General features: G+C 40.7%; 1 protein-coding gene across 2 annotated transcripts in view; it reads right to left on the bottom strand.

Moving 5' to 3' along the window:
* fibcd1b (fibrinogen C domain containing 1b) overlaps positions 1-18,701 on the bottom strand; it is a 97,904-nt gene extending 79,203 nt beyond the window's left edge. For both annotated transcript variants that reach the window (XM_044053649.1, XM_044053650.1), the window contains exon 1: positions 17,870-18,701. In XM_044053649.1, coding sequence (XP_043909584.1) covers positions 17,870-17,941 — 72 coding nt within the window. In that variant the 5' untranslated portion in view covers positions 17,942-18,701. The remainder of the gene's footprint in view (positions 1-17,869) is intronic.
* Positions 18,702-21,505: the final 2,804 nt, after the last annotated feature.

Here is a 21,505-nt window from a genome sequence, read left to right as displayed (position 1 = left end):
CGACTCTGTGGCTGCAGGCGCCAATTCACTTCTTTCTATTTCATGAAAAAAAGCAAAGAAGAACCCTAATGGTTTTGTGGAAACTATTACTGTCAAAAGGAGTGTGAAATTAAATATCACACAGATACACATAGATGCATGTTTGATGCAGAGTGTACTGTACAGTTTGTCCTCTTCTTCCTGCCCCTAAATTTAAAGTAAGCTAAGGCAAATAGCTTACTTCTATTGATTAGCTCATGTTTCCTTCCCTTTTTATTGCTCAACAAAATGATTTCTGTGTTTGTAATGAAACATTGCGATGGTGAATCTATGACTGGATGCATTAATCCAGAAGTGATGCACCAGGTTATTCCCTCACACACCAAAACATTGACAAAACTGACTAAAATAGATGCTGTAGCACATTTTGAAACATTTGTACACAAACCGTTGCTGACGGCAACGTTAATGTAACCTGAATTGTAACCTAGCGCAAAGCACTGTACTTAAAAGATAACAAAAACAAAAAACTGTGACAGCTCTAGCTGGTGAGACACAAGAGCCGTGTAGGAGGGAGATGTAATACGGAAGGACACTTTATTCTGAAATACTGAGATCTAAAGTCAACAATTTCAGGAGCTGGTAAACAAGTGAGCAGAAGTAACGGCTTGCTCTCTGGCTCATTGTAAAAGGAACTGACACAACTGTCATTCCTTTCCATGAATGCAACAGGCGGTGTCAAACAAAAATGTAATCCCAATGAACACTCACTGATATAGTGGACTAAATCAAAGTTGAGTGACTGCATAAATAGACCAGTTGAGTGTGGTAAGCTCGCGCTAAATATCTGTCACACTCTGGAATTAACAGACAAGCCGTGTTTAGCGAAACGGAACAAAATTATTACCCAAACAAAGATCACGCCTGACAGGTTTCTTATATCAACTTGCCACAGTGTGTAGGTTCATACAGTAGATAAAAAAAATAATAAAAAAATCAGTGAATTTCAAATGACATAATTACAGGCTTGTAAAGGGTAACTGACTTAATTTGTATGGAGTTGAGTAAAGTAGAAAATGGGCTCCACTGGTGCTATCTAAATTTTCAGAGCACAAAAATGCATTACATTCATTTTAACTAATTGATCCACCCATTGCCCCCAAAAATTCATGCAAATCCATCGTCGAATGTTACATGTGTCACACAAAGCGACCGCGAGTGATTATGACAAACAGGATTATGTGGCCGGCTCATTCAGAAAACAGCGGAAAACCTTTGAAAAACGAAAGATACATAAGGACTTAATTAATGAAGCTCTCTGCAAACAATTCCTCTAAAGTTACCGCATTAAACCACTTCATTAGTGTCTCGGGTAACAACAGTCAAGAGACGAGAAAGGCTGAGCTCAGGGAGAGAGAAATCCAGAGACAGGGAGAAAATAAATGCATGCTTTGGTCGAGCACGAAAGGGGACACTTTCTCCTCTGTAATTATAAAGCAAAAAGAACGTAATTATTTCCCAGAATGCCATGAAGCCCTTGGTGTCTGATAATTGTGATGGGTGACAATCTAATAGAGCACAGATAGAAGCTGTGCATGGGTATTAATTGGTGTTTAGACCTAAGTGGCTTGTCTGAACACATCTATGCCCCTTCCTCAACGTGTCAGAACTGCCTGCACCGTGTGATTCTTACTGCTGGAATGTGACACATCTGATGAGGGGAAAAGCAGCATATTTGTGCATTTTACACTATCTGACAGCTTGCAGTAAGAAGCCTGAGGTATTGTGGGAAAAAAAAAACAGCTTTATAGCCACTGTCACATTTCACACTATTTCCCAGGGATCCTCAAACTGTTGTGCAGATACTTGATCTGAATAAAGATTTCTCACGTGTGCGGTTTCAAGTGCCTACACTATGAACATGAAAAAAAGTTAGAAGAAGAAACAAGACCAGTAGCTGTTTTACTTCATGTGACTTCTCTGATTAATGATGATTTTGAAAGCTGCTACTGGCCTTTGCTGTGTTACAGGACGGTAAACAGAATGCAGAGGTATCTCACTCCAAATGACTTTTCTCACATGAGCCATAGTGGCAGAATGAAGTCTACACAATAATGGATAACCACTTTGCACCTTGTTGCTTCTTTTCCCAGGGTGCAGGTGTGAACACGGCTTTATGGGAAATGAAACATTCAGAGACTAACTCCTGTGGGACAGCTACAGTGATGAGTTAAAATGTCTGGACTCCTAATGGAAGGTTTGGTCATGAGAACAAACCACAGAAGGTTTTTTTTTTTGTTCGTCCTGAGCTCACGTTAGCCTCACAGTCATTTTCTTTTCCTGCTACTCAGCCAAAAATCTGATTCAAGATGCTTACTACTGTGATTGAAATCATAAATCCTCTTTATTCATTTCTTTATATTCATTGTGGAATATCTATGTGGGGAACAAACAGTACTTGAAAGCTCAGTAATGTATGAAACAATATGCAGGAACGTTTAGAGTAAAGCCTTTTTCACACTGAAATTAGTGGGTAGACCTGGGATTTGTGTAACCAGGGTGAAGCTGCGGGAAAAGGCAATTAACACAATCCAGTGGCTGCTCTGTGGTGGGGCTTTTTCACGCCTGCATCACCTGTACTTGAACTGAGGAGTCATGGATGTGCACGGAAACAAAACAAGACCGCCATAGACCTCAGAAAAAGATATATCAGTCTAAAGTTTTAAGTTTAAGTTCACTACAAACATATTTGTGCTTTAATGAAGACAATGTGGCATGAAAAATATGGTTTGTATTCATATAGCACTTTTTTAGACTCAAAGCTGCTTCTCACTACCATTCACCCCCACTTCACACTATTATCTTCTTTTGATGACCAAAGAGAGCATACATGCAGGCCAAGCTGTACTCACAGCAACCTCTGCTGGACAACTTGACATCTACTTAGAGTACAGACAGTCTGGTGTGCTTCTAGACTGCATATTTTGAACTTAAATGGGTTTTTAAGGTTTGAGTTTGAATGGAGAGCCACATTTTGGATAAAAAGTGACAGCCCTAATGGCTAACAGAGCTATCCAAATGGCTGGAGGATGAAATGATCCATCACTCCCAAAAACGTAGCCCACAAAGCAGAGATTTGACCAGAGAAAGGAATCGTGATTAAAAACATACCCATTGGTGTAAAACTAAACCCGGGTTATAAGTGTGTTTTTTTTTTTTTTACCAGTGGTGAGGAAATATTTACTCTAACAAAGTGATGCAGCTGGTAGCAATCGACAGATTAAAGGTTAAGTTGTGTGACAGATGTAGGAGGTTACATTTGCCACCAACCCCAATACTCTGATCAGCATTTGACCCGCGACCCAGCTCGACCCAGCAGTCTACTTGTAATTGTGACAAGGCACATATGGTAGATAATTATTCTGAATAATCTGGTGTCATGGTGATGCCTGACCCTTATGGCCAGCGATGCACCCTCCTCATGTCCGGCCCTGTGGTTTCAGGCGGTTTCGCCTCTTTGGCCTCTTAAAGTGCTGGGGATTAGAGATGTACATTATCACTTTAATCTCCTCTTTAACCCCTTCAATCAGCCTCACAGCCCCTGCAGTGAGCAGAGCCACAGCCACTCAGCTGAGCGGCACATGGCCATGGACAGACGTATGTTTTCCTCCTTGAGTATTTTATGAAAATCAGACTTCATTTGATCTGAAGGGCTGTCCTATCTCAGTAATCCACTTCAATCCTCGACTCCATCAGGCCTCAAATTGCACGCCCATGATATAAATACACCAAAGCTACTACTGAGCTCTGTCCCTGTCTGACAGTCATCTTTACTAAAAATGGATAAACAAGCCTCTCACTCTTGAAATATATAAAATAGGAAACAAAATTTATTGGTGAGACTTCCCTGCAGATTCCCCCTCGAGCCGCCTGAGCATGAAATATGTATTTGCTCTGAATCATAATTGAATGGCAAAAGCAAGATAATTTGTTTTGACTCCAAAAAAAAAAAAAAATGTAGAAGAATGGAAGTGACTCATATCGGTAACAGCAAAAAGCCATTATAATATGTAGCGGGTAAGCATTGCCACTTCACTTCGCTAATAGTTTTGTTTAGAAAACAGAATCAGGAGCACATTTCTTTTATTAAGCTGTGTTAATTCAGAGTTATTTTAGCAGATCATGCAGAAGACGGGAGAATAACAATGAAAAACCACAGGACACTGCAAACATACCGCAGTCCCTGTAAAGTAAGAACTACGTTATCATCATTTTCTCTGCACATCTGCCTGATGACAGACAGGGCGTTGACCCTAGAGGTGAACATCAGCCAATCACAATAAAAGGTCGGCACGCAAAGATCCCATCTCTTTGCTTGCCCCCCCCCGCCTCTCATCCCCAACTTGTCATCGGCCCTTCATCCTTCTCTCCACACATCTACTCCCCTCGACCACCTCGCCCTGCAGTGCTAAAGAGTTTCTCTTCATTTTCAACACATTTGCAATAAATCAATGTGAGCTGAGGGGCTGTAGGAATAGTGTGAGCCTGATGGATTTCTTATGTTAGCACATGACAGAAGCCTGTGAGGAGCTACCAGATCTCACTCCCCACAGTGAGAGACACACAGAGAGGGAGAGAGAGAGAGAGAGAGAGAGAGAGAGAGTGAGCACGCATTATAGAGGGGGTGGATTATAGAAAGACACTGTATAAAGTGAACCAAGCTTAGGAGCAGTTTGCAAGTGATTATGTGACAGGTATTGTTTCCATCTAGTCACAAATCCAATCTTGTTAAGAAAAAGAAATGAAACTGTCTCAGTTCCCCCAAAAAGTTCTCTGACTCTCTGTAGTCCATTTCCCGTCTCTTACTAACTTCATCTATTAGTCATTGCAGCTGTAAGGAAGATTCAACTAAAGGTGGCAGACAAATGGTTGAGATGCTGTGCAGTGCCGACAGCCTTTATAAGAGCTTTTACAATACCAGACACTCTTAGACTGGAACAATAAGTACCTAATTACCTGTCAACTTAGCCGGAAAATATCCGCGTGAGATTTACAATTCAAGCGAGGATCCAAATAGTCTGTGGCATTGCGCTATATTTTAACTCCTGCTTCCAATGCTGAATCCAAACGTCATCCGATGGTGCGTTCACACTGAATATAAACGTTGTTTATGCGATGAGTTGCACACAAAGTCGATACAGAGACAAAATATAAAGATACATACTATAGAAAAAAATAGTTTGATGTTACATCATGAAAGCCAGTCATCATCAAGATTCTTCCAATGACCCGATGTTGCCCAGGTGACCAGGTGAAGAGGGAGAGGCTTTGTACATTGTGCATTAGCCACAGGCAGGTAGCTGCCAATTTTATTTACTCATGAGTAAACAAACATGGTCCGGCAGCACAAATTGCACCAGCAGAGCAACAAGACAAATGGCCTCAAATTCAGTGTTACACTAAATGTCACATTAACACTAATGTGACATTTAGATTTATCTTGACAACTGACGCAGCCAAAAATGAAATAAAATGAAATTCTCAAAGCACAAAAACATTTAAGCAATTGCTTACAATGAATAGGAATTACTATTGAGCTATGATTGATCATTTTAATTTAAATATACTTCGAGTGGACTTGGACAGATCGCCTTCGGACAGCATGCCAGTGGACACAATAACAACTTATGCACATTTAATTCCGGACAACTCTTCACTGGACAGATTTTATACGGCCCGCAGCTTCTACATACCATCACGCATACACATTTTAAACACTGGTATAACAGGCGTCATTTGCCGTCCCTATTCGCTCAGCTGGTAAGGAGTTGTGCTTTGAAACCAGAGTCAAGGATTCACATCCTGGCTGTATCAGACAGACGCATACATTCACCACCTGCAAAACTGTTATTAAACAGTGTGTTTATTGTATTCAACTTTTGAATAAAGTTTGCCTGTAACTGTTGGCGTTATGTAACTGCATAGATTATATACAGTTTAATATTACTTTATGTTACTATCTGACTCTGACAAATGAAAATGAAATTGTTATAGACCTTTTACTGATAAAAAAAAATATCTAAACAAAATATAAATAAAATATAAATAAATAAATATCCTCTCTAAACGAAAAACTCTGGTTGTAGATATACTTACTGTAGGGCAGAACAATTCAAAATCCCAGTTATAAATGATGCAATTAGCAAAGTGCAAAGGTGTAGCACATCTGGCCAAAGGTCTAAGGTCTATACTTAACTAACAATTAAAGATGTTAAGAAACTCTTAATGGAAATTCAGTTCATATCTTAAGTTCTCATTCTTGCAGTAATCTTTATTTTTTCATAGTATCATTTATGCTCCATAATGTTCCATACTGACAATGCAGTGACTATTAAACCGGTGCTCGACTTAAAAATGATATTGCAAATCAAATTGCGACTCACAATATCCGGTCCACTGGTCCACAATTGGACTCAAATCTCACAGGCCTGCTCTTTAGCCACATGTTCGCAGAGAAAAGCCTTGTGAGTGCACTTGTTCTCTCACTTGCTGGAGACTACAGATGTCATGATAGTCAAGTAGGGGGCAAACCACAGACTGCTCAGGGGGCGACTGAATCTGCATTTTTTTTTTTTTCTAAGTTTAAAAAAAAAACATGTCAGTACTGGAGGTCAGTTTGTGGTTACGTGTGAGGTGCTGACAGAATAAACAATGCAGCTCTACTGTAGATTGTACGCGTGTCCTTACATAAATAATGTTATTTTGGGACAGTGGCTGTACACTGCCTCGACACTGCCCCTATTGTTCAAGCAGGTACTGCATCATGTAGACACATTCATTACTGAGGATGTGCACAGATGACACACCAAATAAATACTCAAACACCAATGGATACACGAGGCAGCCATGCTGCGTTTGTGTTTATTTCTGGTCTATACACACACAACAAAAAAAAGGCTTGACAAACATCATCACTGCTCGGTAAATATTTTTGTCTTTAGACATCCATGTCTGCATAATTGTTTATGGTTGTAATGTGCTAAACTGAAGAGCTATGTGTGGCTGGTGTTATGTCTCTTGCTTGCAGAGAAGCATCTGCATGTGCGACTGTTTCTCTGAGGCATATGTCCCGTTCTCCACACGCCGCCAGGTTCCACGACATCAGCAGAAACTACTGGTCCGCAGTACTCTACATTTCCATATCCAATCTCATTCAGACTAAGGTATTGCAGAGAGGTGCAAAAAAAGAAAGAAAAAAATCTCACCAGAGGAAACAAGACAAACCAAATGTAGTAAATATTTTGTCGACCGCAGCCATAGCATCGGCGCACAAACTGCCCTGAAATGAGATGCAAGTTGAAACGTGCGGAAAACATAATGCCTTCTTGTTCTGCTCATGAAAAACACAAAGCAGATGGTGTTTGACAGAGCCACTTCCAACAGTTCTGATTAGATGGATTTCTTTTTAAGTGGGTCATGAAAAACAAAATGTTTCTTTTCTAAGATATAATAAATTCCAGCTATGAGAGCAAGGGCTAGAATTTGTTTTCAGCATTGATTCTTCAACATTTCTTTTTTGACTGATTTAATGTTTGAATCATTTCAAGGCAAGTGTTTCTGGAATAACAACAAGCTTTGGGAGTGAGACCTACAGTACAATTCTCACTTATTTAAAAGTGCCACTTTCCCCGAGCACATCTGAATAATGGCACACAGACTGCCAGATTGAATTTTTGATGATGATTAAATAATGGATGTTAGTGGATAAGTCTGTCAATGTATTACACATGATTTTGTCATAGCCGTTTAAAAAGAGGACCTACAATAAATTTGTAGGCTTTTTCGCCTCGTTCTCCGATTTTCAACATTTGCCATCAGGCCTTTTTTGTCACCCTCCTTCCGTGTAGTTCTCTCCTCATCTTGCTGCTCACAAATATGCTAGTTTTTATTTCAGTGGAGTAAATGCACAGCACTTGTGAGTGTAGCCTAGTGTTTGCATTGACTCTACTCAAGATTCATGCTTTATAGCTTCATTGCTTCATTTTTTTTTGGCAATATTTACCATGGACGATTTAGGTATCATTCCATTTTTCATGTTGTGGCTTGTTAAAAGTGAAGCACGTTCCCTGGAGTTTAGAATACATCTGTAAAATGATGCGGTCATTAGCTTTTTCTGATACATTTCGCTGAATATGTCACTGGGTAATTAGGAAATCTCTCCCTGTTTGCATCTAAATTAAGAATCTTTTCTACTATGGATAGCAGCCTTCATTCTTCATGCCAATTAATGTTGCTAATAACCTCAAGCCACCTGATGTTGCCGGGTTCATAATGATGCCATTATGTCGTCGTCGTCCCCCCCGTTAGCTTAAGCAAGTCATTAGCAGGTAAATGTATAAAGCCAGTTTCCATTTGGCTCACGGAAGAGCCAATAATGTGATTTTGGAGAAAATACAAAGTAGAAGTGAGCAATGTTGCTCAATCACAGCCACTTAAATAGATATAAAGGCCTTATGTACACTGGCATTAGTGTTTTTCCAATTAGCAGTGGTTAACTGCAGGGCATTCTCTGTATTGCAACAGTTTTCGGAGCTATTGTGTGTTCAAGTGGTTAACGTCGAGTAACAATTACATTCTCCTCCTCCTCCTCACTCTGTCCTATAATATTCTTCTGCTCCAGATGCAGAGGCCAGGGTAGATTGATGGTTTGATTAAACTCCTCAATTTATCATAAATTATTCACTGGATTTTCAGACTCTAATTAAATTCCCTATTATTTACTGTTCAGTCTGCATTTTTAGGCAGGCACATAACCCATCACAAATTGTCCTCATCGTGTGTGTGTGTGTGCGTGTGTGTCCACAATTTCAAGTGTATTTATGAGTATATATGAGGTCAGATGAGACAAATGGTGCTTTTCTATTATACAATTCTGGCACTCTGGAACTCAGCTCAAATCGACTCATTTTTTATTCGACTCTACTCTGGCGAGGTCAACAGACCGGGGGCAGAGAATGCCGTCACTGGAAGAGTCATGAGCGTGATGGTCGACACAAGAATCGAAACCAAACAATGCCAAACAGTTACAAAGACTTAAACATCCTTGAAAACATGCACTAATCTTCAACGTTTAGCGCGGAAATGTCTAAAATCTCGATATTTAACAGAGGAGCCGGGTGTATTTGGCGACAGCACTGCCGAAAGCCAGCAACCGTGAGGTGAATCACAACCCCTGTTGTTGCCGTATTTTTGTTTTTAAGGACCGTGTCAAACGGTCATACAGCAAGTACTGAACAAATATTTTTAATGAACTGATACTAATGATGCTGGTTACTAGTTTGTGTTTGTTGCGTATAAAACAACGTCACGGCAGTTTCTTGCAGCCGTGCTATGATGACCACACCCATGTTGAGGCGGTATTATAGTAATGGGAAATAATAACAAAAATATATTTTTTGGCAAGTAGGTCATTCCCTAAGAGCAGCAGCTGTCAATAAAACAATAAGGAAAAATAGTGCAATACAATTTGTTCCATTGTTAATACAAAAAATATAAAATAAATATGTATCAGTAATATTAATGAATTGTCCAAAACTTCACAGTAAATTCATGCCCTTGGGCATTTTAGCGACAAAACTGACAACATTAATGACAGTTGAATTCAAGTAGTCAGGACTTTCCAGCGAGTTCTGAACTGAACTCAGCCATCATCAACTTTTTAACAATTTTTTTCATCTTTGACTCAGAAGCCAAAATCAATCTTTAATCATCTGACAGTCATTGCAATAATTACAGATCAACTGATTTGAAAACGCTCGTTGTAATGACCTTTTTTGGCCATGCCACCCAGCCCCACCGCCATCTCACATCTCAATTTAATCATGACTGAAGTGAGGCTCTTTAACTCCTGGACTGAAATCACCACAAGTAAATTGGACATGTCTTCACTGGAGATATGAAGATAGTGTCCAATCAGTCAGTAGAATGGCCCTGGCTCATTGTCCATCAATGTGACTGGAGTCTGTAACACGTGTCTCTCACACTGCACCTCTTTTCCTAACACTCTCTTTCTCCTGTGCTCGGCACACCTCTCATTTGCCTCTTCCACGTAATTTCCAATGCATTTTTAATGACGACTTAAAGGGAAAGTGAGCGATAAATTGCAGAACAGTGATATTGCCTAAGGGTATTAAAGAGTTTGGGGAATATCTTGGGGAACGTATACATTTATTTTTACTTTGAGTGTTTTTATTTAACATCCTTGTAATTCTCTCCCCCCCAAAAAAGTTATACATACAAGTGGGCACACTTGTCCCCATAACTCCAGGTGACATTACAATGACTTGCATTAATTTGCTGGGGGACTTAACTCTATAACCATAACCATAAAATACAACTTGCCCAACTTGAACCTCATGTGTTGATCAAACAGTAACCTGACCTTAAAAGTACTGACGGACATTATGGGGACAAGTAGCTGTGTTGTGACTGTGTAAACAGATTAAGGTCCCGACAACATGAGTAATTCCTGGACACCATACACACAGACAGAGAGAGAGAGAGTGAGATGCACGACGGGTTAGATTCCCGCAGAGAGAAACCTAATGCCTTAGCTTACCCGGTCTCCCTCTCTCCCTCACACACTTTTAGCTCTTCCACTGTGAAACACTGCCCATCAGGTCAGCTTGCTGACACATCTGTCAATACATGCTTTGGGAGAAAGAGTATAACCTTGCCCTGCAGTACTTTCCTAATGTTCCCTACTCAGCTTGACTTTCTTCTCATTAATTTAAAGACACAAAGACACACAAAAGGAGCCTCCGGCATCATTGTTCACTCACACATTCTGTAAATGTGCACATGTGCTGTAAACACACGTGAACATACAAACGGCAGAGTCTCACACACAACTGCATTGATCCTAAAGCATGTGCGGTGCACAAAAATCCACAAGAAGAAAGGAAGACTTATGAATATATTTCTCTTGCAGCTGTTGTTTTGGATGTGAGTCAGCCCTCAGTGATGCTTTGGGGTTTCTGTGATGAGGCTTGCAACTGATGCAGGAGTCAACAGTGGAAGAGGACTGCCTTCCCTCCACTAACAACGTGTGGTATATCTGTTAACAATCCTCTGTTGGAGGCATGAGGGTTTCGGAGCAGCTGGAATATATCTGCGTCATCTCACAAAAGGTACATGTGCCCCCAGCTAGGCTGCTGTCTGCTCCACACTGATCTGAGACCTTCTGTGATTCATACTTTCCAAACCCTCTCACGTCCTTTATACTTGGGGTTACTCTTTTATTTTCACTACTCTGGCTCTTGTGTTTATTCTTTTGCTTTCCTCCAACTCCAGCTTTCACTCTTCCTCTTGTCCTCACCCTCCCCTCGGTCTTGTTTTCTCCCAAGGCCTCCTGGCCACCTTGTACCACCAGATATCTGATATTGAAATATCCTGTGCCTTCATGTCAGCAAGAGATACGGAATGAGGGAAAATTAGAAAAAAATAGAAAGACACAGGGTCAGATAACAAAGGCAGATAGAGGATGAGCAAGGCCAGGAGCACACAGGACAGCTGCTGTCATTTGTAACCTTCACACCGCTGACGTCCCAGCCTCACCCGGCTACTGTAACTGTGTGCTACACAAAATGGATCCATCTGCCTGCAGATAGAAAAACCTAAACAAAATACCATGGCGCTCCATTAAGGCACGTAGTCGCTCGGTATGTAAAAGCACTCTTCACTTACATAACGACAGTAAAAGGCTTGTTATCACTTTGATCCACCAACACACACTCACTCCTCTCACACATTCATACCTTTACTCTAACAATAGGACCACACTTCTCTGAACACTTGTGCGTTGATTCTGCTATTGGACAAGAGCAAAAGCAATTGGTTCGAGCCATACAAAAGCCTCTGTGGTATTCGATGTGTCCACAGATTATTAATCAAATTATGATTAAAAGGATTTGAAAAAAAAAAAAAAAAAAGATAGAGAGGCGATTAGGAAAGCATCTGTGTGTCCACTGAAGATGGAAAACACATCGACACCTTGAGGCTCTAAAATTCATTACAGAGCATGCCAATATAAAGGCGTGTTGCTATGAAGAGCAGACCCAAAGTGAAATCAATGACATTGAGATTTTCTTTTCTTTTTTTTTGATGGACTGAACAGCTCCCTCAACTCTCGACCTCCTTCTTACACAAACTGGCAGAGAAGAAGCTCATAATCACACAAGCAAAGAAATAAAGTGACTCCTCCAAATATAGCTAAATCTCAGCTTTTATAGTATACCTTTGTATAAACTGTACATCCATCAAACAAACATCCCATTTTCTGAAACCAGATACATAACCTGCAACCAGGTACCATAAACTGTCAAACCAGTGTCCACTTTAATGATGTATTGCAAAACTAGTGAACGAGACCATTAGCTCCTCAGGAAAGTATATACTGACACTATAAAGAAGTGAGAAATCATTTTCCCTTAGACTTACATTCAAACAGAGGTCCCCCTGGTGGCTCGCTGCTATTTATGTTCAACATCTAATTTGAATAATATTATACACTCTCCAAGTATACAGTAGCTGGAAGTACAAATAAAACACGGGCAACACACTATAGGCAAACACACACACACACGGAACAACTTTGTACTCCTGTCAGAAACTTACATTACAAGCGTTTAAAAACATTATGTGCCAGGAATCCTCTTGTGAATTGTGTCTTTAGAGAAGAAGACACCCCCACATAAACTGAGAAAAATACAGCACTATGAGAAACAAAAGAGACACCAATTTTCCTCATGCTGAACTGAGAAAATAATATTCTATATAGTGTGTATATATATGCAACTTCAAGCTTCATGTAATCTGCCAAATTGATTCTGTGACTCAAACTTTTCGCTGGTGGGTGTTTCCTTGATGACACCCAGGGCAGTGCAGGAGAGACAGAATGTGAAGTTGTTCCGAGTTTCTGTGCTGCCACAGCAGGAACCCCCCACAGGGAAATTACAGGCCCAGTGAACCAGGGAACTCTCTCTCTCTTTTGCTTCCTGCTCTGCTTCGGTCCACACTGGCTCCTAACACCTCCAGCTAGCTCAGCAGGTTCATTAGTTTGACAAGGGAATCCATAGAAGGAGAGAGTCCACATCCACATCTCACAAATATACAACACAGCCATCCAGTCTTCACTCTCAACACACTAGTGGGGCGTTTCCATTAGGGACCAGTACCTGGATCGTCTCAAGTGATTTTCGTATTACCTTAGCAGCCTCCGCATTAAAACCACTTGAGGAATAGTTTTTTTTTTCCACTGCGGGGCGCTCGACCGTCAATGGACAAATCTGGCTTAAATGACACTTCCAGGGAAGCTCGGCTTCAGCGGACCCTGGGCTTCTGCATGACGACTGGACGAACTGTCTGAAAGGTAGAACCAGCTTTTGATTGACAGCGTTGCAGAAACTTACACAACAGCAGAGCCTTTTCTGCACGAGTCCTGTGTGGATTTTGCAAGGAGAGTCTGCAGACAAACAGCTGATCTTTGTGTGTTATTGGCTCAGTGATATAGCCCATTTCATGTATAAATAACTGGGCCTGAAAGGAGCTTCCTCTGTTACAAAGACCAGCAACTGGGGCTGCTGGAAAACCTGATACCCAAACCAAGTAGAGTCGGGCCAACTTGTGCGGGAACTGTATAATGGAAAAGCGCCACATTGTACTGTGATTCAAAAGCTAATTCAAGTTGAAGTGGCAACTAGAACTAACACAAATGTCCAACATCCAAGCAATGTCTAAAGTCTTAGTTCAAAACAGCATTATAAGCTGAAGGATTTATAAGAAATGGTACATTTGAAACAATTTACAAATTGACAAAGTACAACGTACACTGGTGGCTGCTGAGTTCACATATAATAAGTAACAATTTTCTCAGATACAGTACATTATTTTGCCAAATATAATATTAAATACAGCTTTTTTTATCTTTGCTGGTGTTTTCGTAAATGTTTGTTTTTAGAAAAAATGGTTATATTAAGAGCAGTTAAATACCAATTTATATCAACAACACTCTATGTGTACGGTCTAATTTGAGTTGCAAATTACTAGTTTAGTCAAAAAAAAATAAGATCATTTTCAATGTAATGAAAAGAGACACAAAAATAAATTCAAAGAGAAATGTGGAGGGGGAGGAACAACCTGATGATGTATTAAATGCATTTGAACTGATGTATAAAAGTGAGTAGGTATAGACAAAGTGGCAACCTGTCGTAGCATCACCTGTGAGTATCTGAACTCCCATTCTGAAGCCTCCAGGACTGCAAATTGGCTGGCGCCATGTTGACGTTTTGCAGCTGCAGGGTCAGTCACTCCGTGTCCTCTCATAGTTGCCGTACTTTATCGTCGATTTTCCTCTAAATGGGAAAAACTGACACCGTGTGCTATTGGAGAAGTTCTTAAAGTAGTGATTTACTGACGTTATAAATCAAGTGGGAAGTCGGCTCATTGACTTCCATTCAAATAGAGTCATCCTCTCGTGGCTATTTAATATATTCTCATTTCCAGGTTAGCTTCAGGAGGTGCCCCAAGGACCGTGTGCATTTATTTTATTTTATTTTTATTTTTACGAGATTTTATTTTTCATAGTTAGGCGACTTAGTTTTACTTGATTTATTTGTGTGGTTTTGATGTGTTTATGTTGGTTCGTGGATCTGAAGTGAAGCTTGGGGTATAAACATGCGCAGCTCTCTTTTGTCTGTTGCTGTGTTGTGTTTGTGTGCATTTGTGTGCATGTATGTGTGTTTGTGTGTGTGTGTGGTGTTCTGCTCGCACACAAACAAACCTTTCACTTCTTTGGAAAGTTTGGGGTTCTCAGAGTGATATTGATTACTCCTAACCAGAGTGGGCAACCCACAGGCCTCACCGACTTCTCTGATATACTAGACTATACTATATACATGTGTATATACAGACATACATACATAACAGGTTAAAAAGTGAAAATATCAAAGTGAAATTCTTAAACAGAGACAAAACAATTGCTTTAACTCGGTTTGAGGTTGATTTAGGAACGATACCATGGAAACAGATATAGCAAACAGCCCTATAAGAAATCTTGTTGGCATCCCTCCAAAAAATCAATATCTGTGCTTTTACTGCACAGTATTGCATCCCCTGTTCTTTGTGTTTCCTTTGTGAGCTCACACACTGTCTCCTGAGTGAGAAAAGCTAAGAACATGTTTATGCCCCCTCAGTTTTATATTCCTCCCGTTGCTAAGGCAATAAATTAGTGTCACATTTTCACACATACAAATGAGGCACGTGTTCAACCATGTCTGGAGTCTGGGTCCCTGTTGCCTATGTGATCCAGTGGATTTGGTTTTTATGGGTGATTTTAAGTGACAGATGAATTTGTGTTTTACTCCAACTGGCCTCCATCTGTTATCAAATGGCACGGATGACAGCACACCTCCAGCAACAAATCAAACACGCCGAGTTACCAGACGAATAGTGGGGCATGTTTTGTAATATCAAAACAAACAGAGACCACAAGAGATCTGTATTACCCGAACCCTCCCCACTGAGTCTGAAATGACTGTGTCAATAACACAAGGCTGGAGATAAACGTTCAGAGTTACTGCTCTCCAGATTAGAAAGAGAGACAGACGCACACAAACAGAAGAGAGAATGTATGTGTGTCTGTGAGTGATAGTAAAACCACAAGTGTAGAGGAAGGAGACAGGTAGAGCAGTATTAACCATCTCCATTTCTCTGCTCATCTCTCTCCAACATCCACTGATTCTGTCTGATCCAGGAGAATAGGACATAATAATAATTTGTTTTTCATTGTTTGGACTTATTAGAGGCCACAGAGTGTGGAAACAGCATCTAATACAAGCTCTTTAGATAACAATTTCTTCTGGCCAGTTAAGTAGCGGGTGATTGATTTGGATACAACATGACATGCATTGGTACACACATCACTTTAGATGCACAATATGTCTCTCAATCAAAACAATAACAGAAGACCGAGTTTAATGATGTCAGGAAGTAGCTTGGGTAGCATTTGTTTGTCTCTTTTGGTTCACCTGTGTGTTTGCACTTGATGGGGAGAGCTTCAGCAGCTGCAAACAGCAATAAGATGTACTGGTAAAGTGGATGATGTCGTTAAATGACGAGCAAAATGTTACCAAAATGAACTTAAAGAGTGGTCTAAAGGTTTTGCCTTATGTGAGAACTATTCAATAAAAATATATAATCTATTTTGTGTAGAAATCTTTCTGCTTCGGTCAACTGTGACGTCAAACAATTCACTTCCTGTGTGCAGCTGTAATGAGAAACAGAAAAGGGAGACTGGAGCAGATAGGTTTAATCGTTTTGGCAAAGGCTTTGAATGTAAAGGACATTCATCACCGCAGCTTTAAAACCCAGATCACCTGTACTTAGTATTCACATGACCTTTAAGTAAAAGAGGCAAAACTGGCTTTGTGGGCAGGAGGGCAAAGTATTGGTGGGATCCTTTACACAACTGATCAGCTCCATCTCCTAAAGGTTACATGAGAATCAGCCAACTGCAATATCTGAAAGATTAACTGCAGCCTGTATTAATCAATAGGAATGTAATTTTAGAGAACTGAAACACAGCACAGCCCAGTTCAAAGTGCCACTATAGAAATGACTCAGAGTGAGCCGTGAGAGCACAAGACAGAAGGCCAGATATCACCCGACACCTGCCAGGCTTTGGAAATCTGTCACAGATGTCTCATATGTCTCAAACAAATGTCGTGGCAAAATCATTTTTTCTTGCGTTTAGCCTGGAGTCAAATGACGGCACAGAGAAAACACATCTTATACTCTGTGTTTGGAGTTTGGAAGGGAAAATCAAAACTCATCACAATAAAAGTAAATCATGAGGCAATTTACGCTCCCTGCTGTTCCTCCCGGCATAACTGCTCGATGATTTGGACAATAAAGCAAACTAACTAAAAGAGTAACATGTATGAACATTTTTTCCACTCCAATAAAGCCACCCCAAAAACGAAAAAAAAAAAAATCAAACAAAATTAACACATAATCGGATAGTTCTGAAGTAATTCTCATGAGCACCAGTATTGTTACTTCCCAGTGATGACGCACAAAAACCAAATCCATCCTCAGTCTTAATAGATGAAGGCAAATCACGCTGCGTGTCTCCAAAGGCGCCGAGCTTTAACTGTGCCCAAGAAATCCGATTCCAGGGCAGAACCTGTTCCCTGGTGGGCTGCCAATAACCCTCTACTGACCTTGTGAAAACACACCGACTATTCCCCAAAGTCAGCTTCCCTGCCTGCCTGCCTGCCTGCCTGACACACCGCGGCACGTCCGCTCCTGTCTCTATCGTGCGGAGGACTCCGGTGTGTTGATAACACAGGTCTACGTGCCACGTTATCCACATTAAAACAACACCCTTCATGTGATTTCCATTACATCGCCTTCAATTAAAGCGCAATCCGCGGGGTTCGCATTGGGGGATGCGGGATGTGAGAGCGTGTGGAGAGTACGCAGCCAAGATGCGCAAACATCTATTCCGCCTGTTCACACTGGCACTAATCCCCCTGCCGTGATTTCAGCCCCACTCTCCTCACTTCAACTGTTGGGAAGTAAAGTATTCGTGACAAACACGTTCAAGCGTTTTGTGACTGGAAGAAACCACTGGGATTTGGTGATGTGCAAGTTGGAGTTTCGACATTATGACAGGAACAGAAAGTGTCAGAGTTCATTTGCAGCTACAGTGTCTCTACATTGCAGAGATTCGCGAGAGCCACACCATCATCACCAAACTCAGCGTGGTGACACTGCACCAACAGATGCACCACTCCTCACAAACACACATCACAACGAAGTGAGCATGTACCTGGTTTTTATGCCGAGTGCCATCTTCGAGTTCAGAAGAGCTGTTCATGGTTCCCCATCGGTCATTTACCATCCTACGGAGAATCTGCGCATCAGATCCGCCTGTGAGCTCCAGGCAAGAGAGAATAAACCAGCGCCTTTTAAGTCTTGATCAGTGATTTAGCCCTAATCCGTGGAAAAATCAGCCTTTAACGTGAAAAAAAGAAGGGAGACGCAACTATTTCTGCGGCTCCGCAACCGCACACACTGCAATTTACGCACCAAACATTAAACTTAAATTCCGTCTGAAAGTCTCATAAAAAATTTAGTCGTTAATTCCAATTAAAATACACAAAAATGAGTGTTTACAGGGTCCACAGACGCATCACAATTAGACTGAACTTGACAAAAATTAACCCTAAAATGATCCTGGCAGCACCATGCGCAGTCCTCTTATTCCATAAAAAGAAAATCGACTGAATCTTCCTGGGCTCAGATTGCGAAGTGCAACCCGAGCTTTTAGTCCATCGTGTTTCTAAGAGAGTTTGAAGCGTGAGCTCAGCCCCAGACTGAGGCCACTTCAAGAAGACAGAACGGGATAGTGTCGCGTCCTTCTATTTCTCGTGCATACGGCGAAAAGACTCCAAAACCGGCGCCCGGGGAATTGACAGAGCCACTCCGACTTTGCGCCAGGTCGATCAGGCTGGTATTACGCACAGACGCCGTCGAGAAGACGGGTGCGAAGAGATTAGAGTGCGCTCCGCTTGTGTGCAGCACAAGGCGCACAGTGCCGCCGATTGTCAATCAATGCGTCCCTTCAGTACGCGCGGCGCGCTCCGAGCGAGCGTTCCTCCACTGAGCCCGCCTGCCCTCGACTGATGCTGATGCTGCTGCTGCTGCTGCTTCCCCGCCTGCTTCTTCACTCCCACCCTATCCCACTGCAACCCAAACAGCAGCAGATCGGGGCAGATGAAGGCTGCGTATAGACTAGACTGTGTAAATGAGTTCATTTAAACCAGGGGACTGATTAGTGATATAAACCCCCCTGCAGAACAACAACACATTCTCCTCAAACCAGCTAAATGTTGCAGCAAATTATACTGATGGTCACGCAGCTTGTACAGTATGATACCTGACCCGGTTTAGTAATCCGATCCAATCAAGGCGTTAATTACTGTGTGTGTGTGTGTGTGTGTGTGACATCACACAGCACTTCTGATATGACTGATAACCTTTAGATGTGGAGCTGCTGCCTGATGCAGAGTTTAAAGCAACATATCTTCACCAGTTAAAGAAAAGAAGGTGAATAATGAGATCACTGCACATTTGTCTGCAGTTATGCAAACTAACAAGATATACACCACTGACTGTATAGCTTGCCTAAACACAGTTCATAAACATCTAAGACTGAACATAATGATGATTTAATAATGGAGGAAAATGTGCCAGACTCTGACATCTGAGAAGTGGATTTACTTTGGCCCTTATTTATCAAACCGGGGGGAAAAAAAGGTTCCCACTGTATAATAAATGATTGATTATTCTAAGGGATTATCACAGGACACCTGAATAACTGAGCTCAGCAAACAAATGCTCCAGATATAAATTAACCCACGGAAATCAATCCTCATCTCAGCAGTTTTTAATGACAGGCAGCACAGTAGCACACACACAGATACCCCGTGCCCCCCCCTCACCTGCACACACATAGTTATTACTGTCAATGACATGTGCCACAAGAGTTGACATGTTTTTGCTCAGTAAAGGTAGTTTGATGGACGGATGATTAGAGGTGTAATCATTAGTGCAGGGACCAAAGCACAAGTGCAATTATTCATGCCTGCCAAACCTGTTGTCTCATTCTGTTGAAATGTTTGAATAAACACAGTAAACATGTGTTCTTATACACACTGCTGAGCACATTTATGAGACCATGCGCCGCCCTTATTATGATTAATATGGTATTATTCATTACAGCAACATAAAACAATAATTGAATAATTATTGTTGTATGTTGCTGTAATGGTTAATACACCAGTATGTAGAAGCTCTTTAACCAAAATAATAGTTTTAATGTGGGAAATATAATTATGATTGTTATCCATGAATTTACTTAAGCACTGTTTTGCGCACAAAAAACAGAAAACAAAACAGTAAAGCACATTATTATTTCTTGATTATGATGAAATTATAGTTATTTACTTGCCTTTCTAAACTGAAAAAAATACGCTTTAGTGGTTGAATGTTATGCCTGATTCATTTTCTGACTTCTCAGAGAAGTCGGCTCAAATTTGGGTATAAAAAAGTTTGCCAATTTGCCCAAAAGTTTTTGAAAGTAAGTCAAATAATTGTGCTCTAATAAATGTGTTAAGCACTGTATTTACACAAAGACAATCAGCAGGTATAGGAGCTCAGATTATGACACATATTGCCCAGCACCTGCAGAAGATGATGATGATGATGTTAATAATAATAATAATAATAATAATAGTAATAATAAGAAGAAAGCATGCAATCTTTAAGGTGGTTTAAGATCTTATGCATTAATAAATGAAACTGTTCTTACCTGAAAACACTACTCGTTATATTTAAGTTGAAGCAAGTTTTGATTAATCAGTATGGTCCCATATCACGGCGTGTTTTCGGTAGGTAAAAGGAAGCAAGAAGATGTAATCAAAGCTATATAACTTTTGGTGGCCGTGCAGTGTCCCTGTAGTGTTTGCTGTGTTTTATATACCGCACTAAAGTCTTTATAACTGACCTCAGTTCTGCATTACTCTTGAACCTACTGGGCCTGAATCTGACAGTTTCCGTTGCAGACTATAATTACAAACTTCTAACTTACATAGCGGATAGACAGAGTTTCCCTTCTCCCCATTTCAAGTCAGTGACCCATTAAATGATTTTGAAGCAGTTTAAGTTCAAAGAAAATAGTTGCAGAGTGTTGCTTTCATAACTTCTGATTCAGATCGGACTTGGCATGCTTGCTTAATGACCAATTTCTGTGATTTTTTTTATTGACACAAATTTGTTTTGAAACCTGGGGGGGAAAAAACACTTAACTTTCTTTGTAGGGATTTTGAAACACTAAAATGAACGGGCCATATATCATATGTAAAATAAGACATTGACTTGTGCTTACACAGGAACAAATGCACGGTAACATAAAATGTCTTTCTCACCGCATGCCCCAAGGTCATGGTTTCCATTTGAGGAAAAAGCTGGCTGTGCAAACATTGCACATATCCTGATAAATGGCAGGACGATTCAATTTAGACAATATCCTTACGGCCTTTTTGTCAAAATATTGTAATAATGCAATGAATGAGCCATGACAGGTAGAAGGTATTGACAAAGGCGTCCCAATGCACTTTGGAGTCACTAGAAAACACCTGACGTAAAGGTTTGATCCACCAACTAATGGTCATGTATTTTTTATTTTTTTTTAAATTGCATGTGCACATTATGTGTACATGGCCCTGTCACTCAATGTCACTGAAACCAGATATATTCATATAGAGAGGAAAAGCTGTTTGTTGTTCTAATGTAGCCCTTTACATTACATTACATTACATGTCATTTAGCAGACGCTTTTTATCCAAAGCGACTTACAATGGAATCAAGTACAATTAGCCAGGGGTGGAATCGAACTTGCGAC

Source organism: Solea senegalensis, linkage group LG21 (genome assembly GCF_019176455.1).
Source record: "Solea senegalensis isolate Sse05_10M linkage group LG21, IFAPA_SoseM_1, whole genome shotgun sequence".
Taxonomy (NCBI): Eukaryota; Metazoa; Chordata; class Actinopteri; order Pleuronectiformes; family Soleidae; genus Solea; species Solea senegalensis.
This window is presented reverse-complemented; position numbering and strand designations above follow the sequence as displayed.